Here is a 15853-nt window from a genome sequence, read left to right on the forward strand (position 1 = left end):
GCAGAGAAGATTACAGCTTTCCAATTTTAGACAGCACCAGCATACTGAAATCATTAAGAATTAAAAGTCCGAGGCCCATGTGACAACTCACTTAAAGCATAGGAGTTATTACATAAAAGAATCAGTGCTACATGGTTATAAATATGGAATGAATTCAGTACCACAACGTGGGAACTGCTGCATTGTTCACTCAGTCACTGTATCCCTGCTTGCACGTTCATATGGAGCAGTCACCATTTTGAAGAGTATCCCAAACCAATCGAGGGGGCGGGGGAGTGGACCACATTGTGCACAGATGCTGACTCGCCATCCTCCACTACCCCTACCATGACACTGCAGAACCGCGATGGAAACTATAGGGCTGAGGTGAACTGTTATTTTCTTTGATTAATCAATGATGATTAATCTAATTGCTCAAAGTCAAAGGCACATTTTAAAATTGCTTACTCAGTCTGAAGAACAATAAGAAATGGACAAAAACAAGCAAACCACAGCATTTGTGAAGCTCTAACAAGCAACTGTTTGGTATATGTACTTGATTGGACTATTATAGAAGTTAGTCATCAAAATTATAATCAATTACTTTTCTGTAGACTGACACAGACTAATTGTTTAGGCCCTAAAGGAAACTGAAAGTCAACTGATAATGCCATGTAAGGAAAATGTAAAACCCCTGACAATTACTGTTTGCAGCCTTTAACGAATTGATTAAATAAATTCAGTTTCATCTTTCCCAAGTGTCCCATGGTGCCTCTCAACAGCCCACAGTGATGGGGCATAAACTGGTTACTTGGAGGGTTTTTCCTGTAGGTGGAACTAACAATAGTGGAGGAGCAGAGCGATGCTGCAGTGTCATGCCGGCCTGCTCAGATTGCCAAGGTGCTGCTTGGAGGATGTAGTATTTCACACACTATCGATGACACAGCCACAGAGATGTAAGCTGGTGCTGCTGTTGTGGAGAAACTCATATCTGTGTCTCTGGATGTTAAAGTGGATTCTTCAAAATGACCACCTTAACCCACTCAAAGAAGGATTAACATCACTGCACAGGGGTCACATGATGGTTCTGCTCGATTACTGTTTAAAAAAGTAAGTATTAGTGTGAAAAGCATCCGGGAGCAAATAGGACCCGTCCACCGTCCTGTCGTTGGTCTCTTGAGGTGCCTATCTGAATCTGGACAGGAAAGCTCAGCGTGTTAACAGCCCCTGCCATTTGTTCAAGCCTCTTCAATAGCGCGATTGAATCTTGCCTCTGGGAGCCTCACATTTCACCATTCTCTCATTTATACCTTCACTCGCTGCCTGGGGAGATATATTCTGTGGGGCAGGCAGAAGCAGAAACAGAAACCCAACAATTTTCATTACTCAGTATAAATGGAACTTCAAGGAAATAGCAGAGCTTTGTCAAGGTTAATCAGCCGTAAAGATTTAGGTGTCAGACGGCTGAAACATTTCCTGTTGTAGAACTCCACTGTGGTTGCTGGAGTTATCTTGATGTGACACCAAAATACATCAGCAAACTCCAAAATGAACCCAAAAAACCGCACAGTACATCACCAACAGCTGTTCACAGCGCCAGCGGTGATGAAGTGTTCGGTCAGGATGAAAACCTGCACGCCAGCACATAGTTGAAATCCACTGTATGGATCACATTAGGATAAATAATAAATCAGGCGGCCTCGTGGTGTGGATTATTTATTACAAGGATCATTGAGGAGAGAATGCATATCTCAAGAAACGTCAGTGAGGTGAACAGACAGAACAGAAGAACGGCTGAGTGGTGTAATGACAAAGAGTACCTGTCTGGGAGTCTTTTGCCCCCCCCTCCAAAAAATAAAAATAAAAAATAACAGTACAAACACGCACACACAAGCAAACACTTCATACCTCACTGCAGCAAACTATATTACCATTCATTTCACCGTTGACTGACTTCATTTTTAAATAATTAAGTGCTATGTCGAAAAAATTTGTTTCCAGAGCGATGTGGAGGGGCTTTTCTTCCCACAAAGACAGAACAAAACCACCATGTCACTGTTTCATCACAGAACCATGAGGCAAGTTTGGTTCAGGCAGACCTTTCCTTCACTGTGTTACCACCTCATCCTTATATCAAAAGCTTCATTCTGGCCGCAGTGTTAATTCTTCAGTTAATAATCTAGAGCTAATCTGTCATACGGTGCTGCCTGCGGCATCAACCGCACGGCACAAGTTGATGCTTGTATCCCATATCTTGAAAAGTCGACAGCCTAAGAGTTACTTAAATGAAGGTTACTGATCAAATGAAGTGAGGAAAACGGAGAATCCCTGAGTTGTCCGCTTTGCAGGTGAAGAAGTGACATTTTATGGCAGACCGAGTATTTCTCAGTCAGCTATCCTCCAACTTGTTTTCTTGCATAAAATTTGTACGATGAGCGAGTTGGTGAAACAAGAACCAAAGCCGGTTAAATCATTTCAGTGTGATGAGCAAAAGTCCGAGGAACCGTTCTCCGAAAAGGGTCGACGTCATGACAAACTGTGCACGATTACAGGGTTTCATGCAAAATGGCATTGTGTGGCATTGTCTCTTGAATGAAGTAGAAAAACCGGGCAAAATTACAAACTTGTTTTGTATAAACCAGGACGCATAAAAGTGCTTGTATAAAGAAAAAAATAATTATAATTTTTTTTTTTTCCGGATATTTACATAGATTCTTTTTCTTTTGTGCAGCGTTTAGCTAAGTTATGGATCAGGGGAATGGATCTGGCAGCCAGTGTGGCAGCAGAGGTGTTCGCTCCACTGACTAACAGAGAGATAACATGTCTCATTCCAATGGATGAAAGTAACGGGGAGACCATTTCCTCCGTTGTAAACAAGGAATTAAATAACAGACTAGAGAAAGTTGAAATCACTGACTGCACTGTGGCATTCATTGTCTTCAGCAATAACTTCAAACACAGTCTCATTCGATTAGCTGTACACAAGGAAAGCTGGGATTTAGTACATTTTTGGGACAAAGTGCTGTGTTGTCTTCAGACACATTACCGTAAAATTAATTAACATCGGCCTTGCCGAAGCCTCTTGTTCTAACTTCCTGAGAACGTAAGACTCTGGCCCTGACCAGAAACAAGCCATCAACTCCTTTTTGGATCTGAAACCTGAATAACGGAGCTTTCCATTGATTTTGGAACAAGGATAAATCCACCTTCCCACATGGAAAAGAGCGTAAGTATGCCAGTAAAGTCGGCACTCCAAGCAGGCATTACAGAGAGGATCGAAAAGCTAACAGTTTGCCATAGCCTATATGATGCTGCAAAAAATGGTGGACAAACCAATTTTCCTCTGACTGGATTTTTTACTTGAAAGTTGCAACATGGAAGTCGAAACATCTGCAGGTCAGTGGAAAGCTCCATGAGTACAAAGGAAATATGACCACAAATGTGTTGCTGTGGCATCAAACAGATCCAAGGCCAGGCTACTGAAAACAGGGCTTTTCATGTCTTACCTCTGTCCATTTGAAGGCTTTTAAAGTTTTAAACCTGTGAGTGCCGGAATTACATTTTTTATGCCACGAGAACACACTTGTGGTCATTACATTTCCTTCCATGGCCTCCGAGAGCACCTGTGGTTGTTTGGGGAAACCTCAAGAGCTCGCACTACTTTTCCCCTAGCCCAGATAGCTTCAGATCTACTGCCCTTAGTTCTACTGTGCGGCATGAGCTGCCAGTCAAATTTTGGCCTCAGCAGTGCTTTCAGATCCAGATTTATAGGAACAGATCACCCAAAATACAAAAAAGATATTTGCCCACTCATCCCAAGCGTAATCTATCCAGCACAATGGTGTTTGTGTGATTTGGATGCCAGGAATTCCAAGTTATGGGTAGATAGATACCGTTTGTCTACGTTCTTCAGCAAGAAAATAGTTCCCAGTGTTTTTGGAAAGAGCTGTGGATGTTGTGTCCTTCACATGTCGATTTCTAACAGGCTGAACTCCACCAACAAATATCTACTACATGGATGGATGGACTGCACTGGGGCTATGTGGGAAAATATCTCTTTTTTGTTATTTTGGGTGAGCTGTTCCTTTAAGAAACAAAGTTGAGGGTCATTTCTGAACAGGAGCCATGGGAGGGAGCGACGAAGGGGAAGCCCTTTCTAAGTGCCAAAGTGTGCTGGAGTCTGGCCCAGCTCGGTGTGCCCGTGGTCCTGGGACGAGAAGCAGTCGTCAGAGTGGATGAAGTGGAGGGCGGTCTGGTTGTAGCTGAGCAGGGCCTGCTGCTTCTCCTCTGGGCTGTACTCCAGGGAGTGGGGGTGCACCTGCTGGATGTGCCTCTTGATGGTGCTGACCTTCAGCGTGGCCAGGGTGGCTCCACACACCATGCAGATCAGCCCGTGTCTCCGACAGTCGTAGTCCATCAGATACTCCATGCGCCAGCGGACCTGGTAGTTCCTCCGCTGGTCTTTGCCGGGGTAATGGCCGTGGCGTGAGGGCGTGGCCGCGCCGTCTCTCGGTTTGCCCTTCCCTCCGCTGTCACCCTCCTCCTTCTTCATGGTTTTGTTGGGTGTTCTCTCATCAGAGGAGGTGTCATCGTTCATGCCTCCTACTGTGTTTAGGGCAACAGCTTCGCTCAAGTTGATTTCTGCTAAAGCAAGAAGAGGAGTGAGTGTGAGGGCCGGTTTTGTAGAACTCCTGCCAAGAATTACTAACAGGCAAAGCTGATCCCTAACCCTAACCCATTAAAAAATTACAACAAATATACCACAGAATTAGTGAAGAAAACCTTCAAAATCACCAAAAAGAATTTTTTAAATTACAAGAAAACTTTATTTTAAATAAATTTGCAAAAAATTACTGGGAACATTAGTATAAAGAAAAAAAACTACCAAAAAATTAGCAAAAACCCTTAATGCAATATTCTGAATTACAAGACACCTATTTTTTTAATGATTAAAATTAGATATTGAAAGGTCTGATCAGTGATGCTGGATCAGATTTCTTGTGTTTAAATGTGTATGAAAGGCTATGAGGCTGCTTTAGGCACCTTTCACAAGCATTTAATGCTGATCACAAGCCAAAATATCTCTTGATACTAAAATATCAGGATCCCAGTAGGGCAAACTCTAATCAAATGGGGGTCTTCGACGTACTGGAAGTCAACTTGGGGGTCCAGAACATGAAAAACTTTGAAAACCCCTCCACTAGGCAAAAGCATCATCTCTGGTTTGGTTGACAAAATCAGACTAACACGCATCACATCCCCAATATGAAACACTGCAGATTCACCTTATTCTGCTAATTCAGTCCAACAGTCAGATATGGACCCTGGTGAGAAATCGTCTCCAAACACAAGTGGCAAGACTGAAAATTAAAAGTGAAATCTATAAGCATCTCCTTGACAGAAGTGAGTGAAAGAAAAAGCTGGACTCACCAGCGATGGTTGAGCCTCTTCATCAACTACACCCCCCACCCCCCCTGCACACTAATGCTGAGCTCCAGGGATGCTGGACAACCATAAATTCTGAGTGCCTACTTGAAAGGCTGTTCCATTTCCAAAATGCATTGGAGCAGCCTTTCAAATGGGAAACTCTGGCTGGCTCTTGAGCCACAACAACATGACGGCATACAAATTTGAAATTTAAAAAAAAAAAAAAAAAAAAAAAAAGTTTTATTAGCCTGATGTGCATTTTGTGGTGCGTTGACAAATAGATTATTCAAAAAACGTCAGTTAAAAAAATAGCAAATTTCTAATTATGTCAGAAATGACATCCTATATTTTATCTGAGGATCAGGGACCCAGGATGTTCTTTGTGAAGACACTGAGGAGCACAATGGCAGATACTATGTGTTTGTGTGTGGACCAATAAGCAGACACGTGTGTCCTTGCTGCAACAATTGAAGCGAGTTTCCATGAAATAATGATTATTATTTCATTGATGGCTTTTAAGTCATGGAAAACCTGCTCCATTTTTAAATAATGAGGTGTGGATCTTAGTATTGCTGAATCTCACGCACATGGCAAGCCTTATTTGCATAAAAGCCATTAATGGAATCGTGCTTGATTAGCATGTGCAAATGACCTGAATGGAAACACAATTATAGACTTAACATAAGCTGTCGCCTGGGGAATAGTGCTTTATGTTGGGCAAGGAATACCTCATGGACACCTATGTTTCTTCCCTGGTTTGGGAAGTTGGGCCACTGGAATGCAGCAATTATCCGACTTTGAACGTGAGAGGTAAACTAGGTTGGAGGAGGGCCTGGTTTTCTGAAACTAGGTACTATGTTTTGTGTTTATAAGCCATCAAGATTTCTTCAATTTGGAGCCACTTATGTGCGAAGTACTGCAGCTTTAGAATAAATCCAAACTCTGCAAACGTTTAACAGTAGCTTGCAGTGCCTCACCTTCTTTAATTGGCGTGCCTTCAGTGGGATAATCTTTGGTCCAGGCTGCAGCCATAGCTTCCCTTTCTTGCCTGCTCAGGGTTGTCGTCTCGGGGTGACATTCCTGGATGTGGCGGCGGAAGCTACTGACCTTGGTTTCCGGCAGGACCTGAGAACACACCATACAGAAGGTGCCCCGGCCCTGAGGTCCGTAAGCCACCAGGTAGTCGAGGCGAAGCCGCCACGGGTCGCCCCCGCGCAGTCGCCTCTTCCTGGGTTGGCGGAGAGGCTGGGGTCCCTGCTGCGGAGAGCCGACACCGCCGTCCTCGCCAATAAGACAAGTGTCCTGAGTTAGAGCGCCATCAGCTGTTGGGTACAGGTCAGCATTGATCTGGATGGCCTCCACGTCCTGAGGAAAGAGGTCCACCCCGGGTTCTTTGGTGTTGGGCTCTGATTTGATGAAGTGGTCTGATTCTTCTGATATTAGGCATAGAGGAGGGGACGAATAAAGAACAGAATGAGTTCAGACTTAAGCACAAAGACATTTAACCATTCATTATGTACAAAACTGTATATTCAAGTGTTATGGCAGAGAAATTGCTTTAAAGTAGCCTCGTAGGCCAAATAAAAATGATAAATGGATGAAAAAAGATTAAATTTATGAAACAAATGGCCATTCCTCTTAATCTAGTTTCAATGGCCAGCCTAGATCTTCAAGCTGGTTCCAAATCCCCCATAAACTGTGGTCATGGTGGACTTAATGGATTAGGCAGAGCCAGGCAAAATCCATCTTGCTCTCTGATTGGCTCGTTTGAATTGTAGCCATATTGTATGCACCTGGCTAATCCAAAGTAATCTAACCTACAGTAGCCTTATTGGTTTATGTCTCGTCTGGGGCCTGGCATCTCTCCTCTGCTGGACCTACACAGTGAATTCATGTCATGCTTAAACTTTGATAAGCATGTCAAAATAGTCACTCATACATTTTTTGTATCATGTCAAATTATAGTGAAACTGAACTATTCCTCATTTGGAAACACTTTATAAAAACCATCATTAATAAACTGTAAATGGATTAATTTAAATAAATTGACAGTTAATTAAACTTTGGTTAATAGTTATTTTGCTGTTAACAATTAAGTGATAATTATTAATGTTAATTCTCTCATTAGCCATAGCATCCCATAGCCTTACTTATGCTAGCATGGCATTACCCTATCTCACTCAGAGTATATGAGATGTTAGCATTAGCTTGGGGCATCTGGCTTTAGCTTGCTGTTAACCTATTAAATTCAGCATGTAGTACTTTAGCATATTGCTAACCTTTGTTATCCTGTTCTTAGCCAAGTTCACTCAGAATGTATGGGGTGTTAGCATTAGCTCTAGGCATCTTGTAGCTTGCCAATTTGAGCCAGCTGCGGGACGTGTCACTGTGACTTGCACACAGCTATGGAGCTCGTTACAGCAGCCATTTTGGCATGAGATAGCAGTGTAAACACAGCTGTTAGTGATGGGCTTAATGAAGGCTCTGTTGCACAGAGCTCCAGCAGAGCTAGGGTCCTGCTGGGGTGCATGCTGGCTACCTGGGGACACTCTGCTGCACTTAAATGGAGCTGAACCTTCATAAATATGATGAGTAACACCTGGATTTTCCTGCTACTTCACCCCAAAATGGTGTTCTGTGAAAAAGAACTTCCAACATGGCTGCCACAGGGAAAACCCTCCTATCCTCACCGTGCGTCTGAGCCCAGGCCTGCAGTATGCAGTGCTTCTCCTCGGAGCTGTAGACCAGGGAGTTGGGGTGGGTGTCCAGCACGTGGCTCTTGATGTGGTCCAGGTGCAGAGAGGGCAGCTGGCCTCCGCACACCATGCACAGCAGCCGGCCCGCCTCCGCCTCGTACTCCATCAGGAACTCCTGGCGGAACCAGGCGTGCAACGAGTCGTTCAGGTAGCGCTCCAGGGTCTGGGCCGAGGGCCCGGGGGGTTCCTGCTCCTCCTCGGGGGGCCGGGGGGCTTCACCCATCACAGAGTGAGGAGACGGGCTGGGAGGCTGTTCTGGCTGCTGCTCAGGAGTGACAGGGTCTGGGTGTTCTGCTGGGAATCAAACAGAGAGGTGAGACTGAGCCCAGAAAACAGAGGTGAAAAAGCAGCATGGAGCGCTCGGTACTAAACCCCACTAGTATTCTTTGAGAGGGAATCAGAGATGTTAAGAAATTCATTTACAGCATCTAACCCAAAACATTATTTTGTTGCAATATTTCATTTGTGATTAAGAGGCACATTCAAAAGACATAAAAAAAGACTATGGTGGAGAAAACTCATTGAAGAGATCAGGTATTGAATATAAACTAATCGTGAACAGAAGAGGACTTTAAAGGACACGTTTTAGATTTATACTCACAAGGCCAAACAACAATATTATTATTATTATTACTAGTAGTAGTAGTAGTAGTAGTAGTAGTATTTATTTTGACTGCACAATGACATCATTTCAAGCGTCAAAGGAGAAGCTGATTTCTCGATCTCTCACGCTTTTTGTGACTATGCACAGGTGTACCTCACCACAGTCTCTGATGTGATCTACTTTTTGGTTATTTTTGTCCAGCTATTTAGTGCACTGCAATAGCAATGTGTGTCTTCATCCATGTGTTAGCTGTAACTGCTCAGTCCTTTTGCCCTGGGTGAAAGGCACTTTGTCTGTTATTGTTAAATGAGTGGGGACTAAACCAGCACTCATACCAGGTCTTATGGGTTATGGCTTATTTAGTAACTGTTCTACAACTGTCTGCTATGTGGAACAGTACCATTCTATTATTAGTTATTTACTCATTAACTATTAAAAATAGAATATTTATTGACTATTTCCATTGTTTTCTCTACCATTTCAGGAAAATTATAAGCTCTTTGTAAATTTTCATTCAGATGGTTTTTAAGTTCTGAATCAGCACAACCACAAGATATAGGCTGAGAGGCCCAGTATCATGCAGGATTAGCTGCAGACTGATTTACAGTGGTGAAAATGACAGACAGACATTGATTAAGAAGATTTCTATGAGCTTAGATGAATGAAACCCAAGCGTTTGGGAAAAAAATATGTTTTTCCCTGTGATTATGCAACTAGTCAACACCACACAGCCTCAAATGTAGGAGAAATCTTCTGACACTGACATAATTTTACCATGGATTTCAGAACAGCTTATAATTCTGTCTCCATTGTAATTGTTGGGCTGTGTAACAGTGACAGTAATAGTTCAGTTACTGGTAAATACTTGGAATCAAATGTAATTTAGCCCTTTGACCTCCATATGCTACTCTGTTGAACAAGTGCTCAGCACTGCCCCCGATGGCCAAAAGACTGTCCTGCACTCTTTTTATCTGTCACAGCAGATAAACAGGTTCAGCTTCCTCTCTCGATAGGCTTTTGTATTAGCGTAGGAAAATTAACATAGGAAAAGCAGCTCCTGAAACATTTTATTACAGTTTCTGACATTCAGGGACTCGCACATCTTGGTGAATGACGAAGACACAACTCAAGGATAACACTAAAAAACAAAATCCCTGTTTTTAACTGGATTTACCATACCTTTAAGGCCAAGATCACTATAAAGCCTTACCTCTTGTGGCCTGTTGCTCAATACACAAAGGGTTAATCAGAGATAACATTTTGAAAAATAAACAAATAAATAAATATGGATTATTCTAACATTTTGTTAAAAATATTTTTACTTTTGCAAAATATTAACACAATTCTTTTGAAATATTAGGAAAAACTACATATGATAAACCACCTACTTAACTTGAAGGCCAAAGCTGCAAGACTCAGTGTAGTTGAGTCAACACAGATGCCTGGACTATCTGTCCAGGGTTAAATGTTAATAACTGCTACACAATGATAGAAATAAATTATGATAAACACAACTTAACATTGTAAATGTTCCATAAAATTTCATTGTGATGAGTTTGCTCTTCCATAATGGTTTCATCAGGCACATGCCAAGTGTCTACAATATGACATACCTCTGTCATATTGTATTTCTGTTTCTTGGACAGGTTGACTGTAAAACTGAATTGCCCTTTCGGGATTAATAAAGTATTTTGTATCTGTATCTGTATCTGTATCTACATTCTAATCAACCCTGCCCCTCTCCCCCTCCGCCCTCCAAAAAAAGCAGGTCACACTGGGTAAAAATTTGGGTTTCTTCTGAATATGGGCACTTATTCAAAAAATGAACCACCTACAGTGAGCAGTACCTAATGCAGAGCTGTTTTACAGAACTTTCAGCCTGTTATTTTGTCTTTTATTGAACAGTTATTTCATGAAGCCATAGTGACCTATAATGCTGTCTAGGGCGCACTTTTCTTAGTTTAATTCACTGCAATTATTCTCTCAAATTGAGATATAATAATAGCACTATGGTGATCAAGCATGTTCTGCTTCATTGCTTTATATACAAAGAAAATTTGAAATCATGTCCTTAACCAGGAGGGGAACATATTACTCCCCTGGAACTATGTCTGTATGAATCATGTCATACATGGTTAATTATTAATCTGAACAGACTCCCTCAAAAAAGCCATGTCCAGGCAAAGTCCTTCCTTCTATGATCCGTGACACATCATCACTGGAACATTACATCATCCCCTGCCTCACCATCCACTCTTCCCCACACACCACCCTACCAAGAGACAAGCTCATACTGCCACCAAGTGTGAGATCCTGAAAACTATTGGCTGATCCAGCCTCGCTTCCCACTGAGTCCTACCCACCTGCTTGGTGCTGGCCCGGACCCGGCAGCTTGTCCTCTTCCTGAGGCAGACTCCCTGTGGCAGAGCTGTACGACCTCTGACCTCCCTCCAGGCTCAGGTGGCTCTCCCACCCTGAGCGGATCACGTCCTTATCGGCAGCGCTCCACAGCAGGGAGTCTGGGTGCTTCTGCCTGATGTGCCTCTTGATGGTGCTGAGCTTCAGCATGGCCAGCGAGCTGCCGCACACCATGCAGATCATCCCGTGGCGCTGGGGGTCAAAGTCCATCAGGTACTCGCTGCGCCAGTACTCGTGGTAGTAGCGGCGGTGGTCACGGCCCGGGATCCTGCTGAGGCCTGGACGCGAGGCCCGTTGCACCCTGGGTTTGCGTCCAGAGGGGCCAGGGACAGGGGACAGGAGCAGAGGGTGGTCGGGACCCTCGGTGATGCTCCAGTAGCTGGTGCCCGGAGAGCCGATGGGCGTGACCATGCTGGCCTCTGATTCATCCTCAGCATGGCCGTTGGCGACACCCTCCTCTTCTGATGGGAATAACAAAGAGAGAAATAAGTGACATGGAAATACATATGTCTGTTAAGGAAATGTGAACATCCTGGCAGAGGAAAATGTAAATTCACTGGCATCTGTGTTGTAGTTGCAGGGTAAACCCACCTAAACTCACCCTACATGTTTAATTACATGTGGAGGAGTCAAATCAGAGTGAAATAAGAGGAATACATTATAGCACTGGTTTTCAAAGTGAGGTCCAAGGACCCCCAAGGGTCCTTGACAAGCTTCCATGGGGCCTCAGCAAAATAAGGACTTGTTTAATTTCACTTCTATTCAACAGAGATGGTTACAGTGCAGAAAATGTATGAGGGATCATTTTTGTTTTCTTTCTTTCTGGTTTAATCTCATCATCAGAGTCCAGGTATAACATCAGTTACAAAAAAATTCCAGAAAACTAATGATAAATGAATAAATAAATAAATAAATTAAATAAATAAATATTAACAGAAAATGTTTTTAAAATGTGTATATATATATATATATATATATATATATATGTATATATATATATATAGATATATATATATATATATATATATATGTATGTATATATATATACATATATATATATATCTATTGATATATATATATATATATATAATGACTGAAATGATATATTTAAAAGTCAGATCAGTAATGCTGGATCAGATTTCTTGTGTTTTTTTCAAATGCTGAACACAAACCAAAATATCTCTTGATATCAGGTTCCCATTTGAGCAAAATCACTTCAAGTGGGACTCCTCAGCGTATTGAAAGTTTGAAATCCCCTGCATCACAGTGAATAATGTAAAACTAATGACAGTAAGACACAGGTGGGGTCTTTTATAAGGCACAAATTGAGTTCTTCTTCTAAGTAAAAGAGATTTTTGTTTATGTTTGGCTCATGATGATCACTACCTCACATAACTTATACACTATACAAGTGTGATAATGCTAAAATGACTCCATCATTCTTTGTCACCAGTGTTGCTGGGAGGAAAGGCGGTGCTGGGACGCTGGCTGGAATAGTTCAGTGTCTCTCCCTCAAGGAACTTCTAGAAGATTTGAGGTTACACAAGCAAATCAGCACGGTTGTTCCTTCTCCGGTTCATTATTTATTTTAGTTGCAAAATTGTTAGCCATTTTCATAAAAAAACAGCCCTGACATAGAGTCAGGGACTTAAACGTGTGCAGACATTATCTGTACATAAGTGAGCTGGCAGATGATTTTACCGCCTTAGTGAAGAGTTCAGAACAGATCCCTCTGCTAAACAAGAAGTTACATAACGTTTCTCAAGCTTTAGGTGCCAAATATGACCGTCCCCCAGCCAGCACACCCATGTGGGGCCCAAATGGGTTGCACCTGGGCTGATATGTGGGGCCCATGTGGGATACCCAACTGAGGCCCACCTAATTTTGTCTGCAGTTTCCATGGAGGCCCACATGGGTTGATGATGGGCCCTTGATGGGCTCCATACAGCCTCCATGTGGGTAACCCCAGTTTCTCCCATTTGGGACCCACTTGATTTGTATTAGACTCCAGTAAAAAAGGAAGTAAAGTACTTAGGAGTGGTTATCACAAACTGTATATCCAGTCCAGACAAGCTGAAGGCCTCTATCACAGCAGCCTGGGCCTCCATCACACCTCAGCAGAGCCACAGGCTCATGGCCTCCATGCCAAGCTGCACTGATGCAGAGAAGCCCAGACCAAGTGTTGAGTGCATAAATGAATACATTTTTAGAAGGTCATCATTTCTATATTATAAATCCTTTTTTGATTGGATATATGTAATATTCTAATATATTGAGATACTGGATTTTGGATTTCCATGAACTGTAAGCCATAAAAAAAAGGCTTGAAATACTTCACTTTATGTGTAATGAATCTAGAATATATGAATGTTTCACTTTTTGATTTAAATTATGGAGAAAAAAAAAAAACTTTTCCCTGATATTCAAATTTTTTGAGATGCACCTATATTGTTTCTTTTCTGTTGTTGTTTTATAACTTACTGTCTAAGCGGTTTTGTATGTTTTTTTTTTCAAGTGTTATACATATAATAATGATAATAATAATGATAAGAAGAAGAAGAATAGTAATGTGAGGTTAGGGTAGGCCTACTAATAAAATATAATGCATGTTATCTTATTTTTTTATCATTATGGTTTCCTGTCAACTTTTTTTTCTCTTTTATTGTTTTGTAACTTTCTATGTAAAGGGGTTTGTGTGTTTAATAAGTCCTAAAATAATAATAATAATAATAGTAATTATAATAATGAGGACGGTTGTCTTTATTTGTTATCATTATTGTTCGTGTTACTATTATTCTGTGGTGGGCGGCGACTCTGACCGCGGCTGTCCGCTAGGTGGCGCCTGTGTGTCGCGGACAGCCTGCCTGCGTGCTATTGAGCCTTTGTTTATAGGAGCCACAGAGACGGAGGGGCCATGCCGCTCCATGGCATTGTCCCTGACACGGATTAACTGGATGGGTGACAATGGCCGTGGCTCTGACAGCCACGCAGAACCGCTGTGTCGTGGAAAAACACCAAGAATAATAACAGTATTTTTTTTTACCTCCCAAGTCACTCTCCTCTTGCGTCGCTTCCTCCTCTCCGCTTATTATTAATGAGAGCAGCTCAGTCTGCTCGGCACAGCGAAGGTCCACAGGCTCGCTTTCCCCCGTCTCTTTCTCTTCCATCACTGGCCTGGCTGGGCTCCGGATAGTGGCTACTGTTCCTTCCCCTTCACTGTGTCGCTTTTACGGAGCGCTGGAGCGGGACATGTCACACTAACAACAACAACAACATGTTACAACAGTGACATGTTTCAACGCTCGGCACCGTTCGACACGCGTCTGGCAGGCGCTCTAGAACGTGCCCATCGCTGAGGAGCCCGTGCTCTACAATGTCCCCCTCGTCCCCCCACGCGCCCCGCACGGGAGCCAAGTTAACTTTTCATATAATCATATAATCATGTATTCCGGTAGCGGATTCAGCCCGGTCCTCCGTCCTGCTGTGTGTGGAAGCGCCTCAGCGCAGGCCTCCAGTAATGTATTTTAGGGCTCTTGCTTGTCTTCAGGGTGGGGAGCCGGACTAGGGGCCCCTGGGGCTCCTTAAGGGGCTCCTGGGTAAATTTAAAGAGACAGTAGCGGCGTCGACAACACACACCCACCCGGGGGGCCAGATGGAGCGGTAGGCGCTAATACTGATCATACTGCTGCTAATACCAGTGCTGCTGCTGTCACACAATGATGCATGAGCAAAGTGCACTCATTTCACAGCACAGTGTTGATGATGGACACACATCGGGGCCCCGCGGACTCCAAAATGACACGATTCCGTCCTCGGGAGCCCTGCGAGAGGATTAATCTGATGCATTTGTAGTGAATTATAGCTGCCCTTCTGCATTCATTATGCGGGATAATTTCTATTAAATTCAATGATAAAAAATAAAAAATAATAATAAAACTATTCCTCTTTTTGGAATCCCACAACAATCCCACTTTGAGTTAAAAATATAACAATTATCTATAATCAAAGTAGCCTGCGCGGTAGTAAAACAACTATTTCCCTTGTCTTGTCTGTATTATTTGCAGTTATGATCTTACTGCGATTTCAGTTTTGAAATAACCCATAAATTAAAGAGTTGTTACATTTTTTTTTACCCGCAGAGTATTGATTAAAATAGCATGTGATCACGCTGCATGTTATTAAAGCCACAAATTAAACTGTAGCCCTACCTCCCCTTTTCCATCCTCAATGCCATTCTGCGCAAAGCCCCAAATCAATTGAGGTCAGCTTTGGAAACAGCCTATAAATCAATGGACCTTTGTCTGACTGTTCCAAGTTGGAAAAATACAAGGCTATAGGCTATTGGTTATTTAAATAAAAACTCTCTTATTATAAGCTTTATTGTAAGCTTTATGCAGGTCTGTGTCTTAGGGACTCACCTGTCTGGGCATTTTAGAATGACTGACGTAATTTCCTTTGGATCAGACTGAGGCTTCTCACAACAACGAAATGATAAATGAGGCTGATCAGGAGACAGTTATTGTTGTGTGTTGGGACTCAAGCACATCACATGTCAGACTGATTTTTTTTTTTATTATTTTTTTTTTGGGGGGGAGGGGGGCATGGATATACTGTGGAGGGCCCCTTGGTAATGCCTTCAAAAAGAGGAGGGGGTTGGTTTACTGTATCT

At 42.6% G+C, this 15853-nt stretch overlaps 1 protein-coding gene across 4 annotated transcripts; it reads right to left on the reverse strand.

The window, feature by feature from the left end:
- Window positions 1-1694: 1694 nt before the first annotated feature.
- Window positions 1695-14698, reverse strand: zfta (zinc finger translocation associated). Of its 4 annotated transcripts, none has more exons than XM_030076917.1 (5): window positions 14228-14698; window positions 11130-11645; window positions 8097-8453; window positions 6384-6839; window positions 1695-4620 (listed from the first exon to the last, which is right to left on the reverse strand). In XM_030076917.1, the coding sequence occupies exons 1-5, from the start codon at window positions 14349-14351 to the stop codon at window positions 4136-4138; spliced, it is 1938 nt and encodes a 645-aa protein (XP_029932777.1). In that variant the 5' UTR covers window positions 14352-14698; the 3' UTR covers window positions 1695-4135. The 4 variants fall into 4 exon arrangements, with proteins under 4 accessions (XP_029932777.1, XP_029932775.1, XP_029932776.1 ...); XM_030076915.1 differs by having other exon boundaries at window positions 1695-4623; XM_030076916.1 differs by having other exon boundaries at window positions 8097-8456.
- Between the last annotated feature and the right edge of the window lie 1155 nt (window positions 14699-15853).

Source organism: Myripristis murdjan, chromosome 18 (genome assembly GCF_902150065.1).
Source record: "Myripristis murdjan chromosome 18, fMyrMur1.1, whole genome shotgun sequence".
NCBI lineage: Eukaryota > Metazoa > Chordata > Actinopteri > Holocentriformes > Holocentridae > Myripristis > Myripristis murdjan.

What these genes read in the sequence shown, in the direction of transcription:
- zfta (XM_030076914.1), bottom strand. Translation starts at nt 14,351, where the DNA reads ATGGAAGAGAAAGAGACGGGGGAAAGCGAGCCTGTGGACCTTCGCTGT. An exon ending in AGAGGAGAGTGACTTGGGAG is followed by an intron (nt 11,646 to 14,227) that starts GTAAAAAAAAAT and finishes TATTCCCATCAG; the next exon opens with AAGAGGAGGGTGTCGCCAAC. An exon ending in GGCCTGGGCTCAGACGCACG is followed by an intron (nt 6,840 to 8,096) that starts GTGAGGATAGGA and finishes GCCTAATATCAG; the next exon opens with AAGAATCAGACCACTTCATC.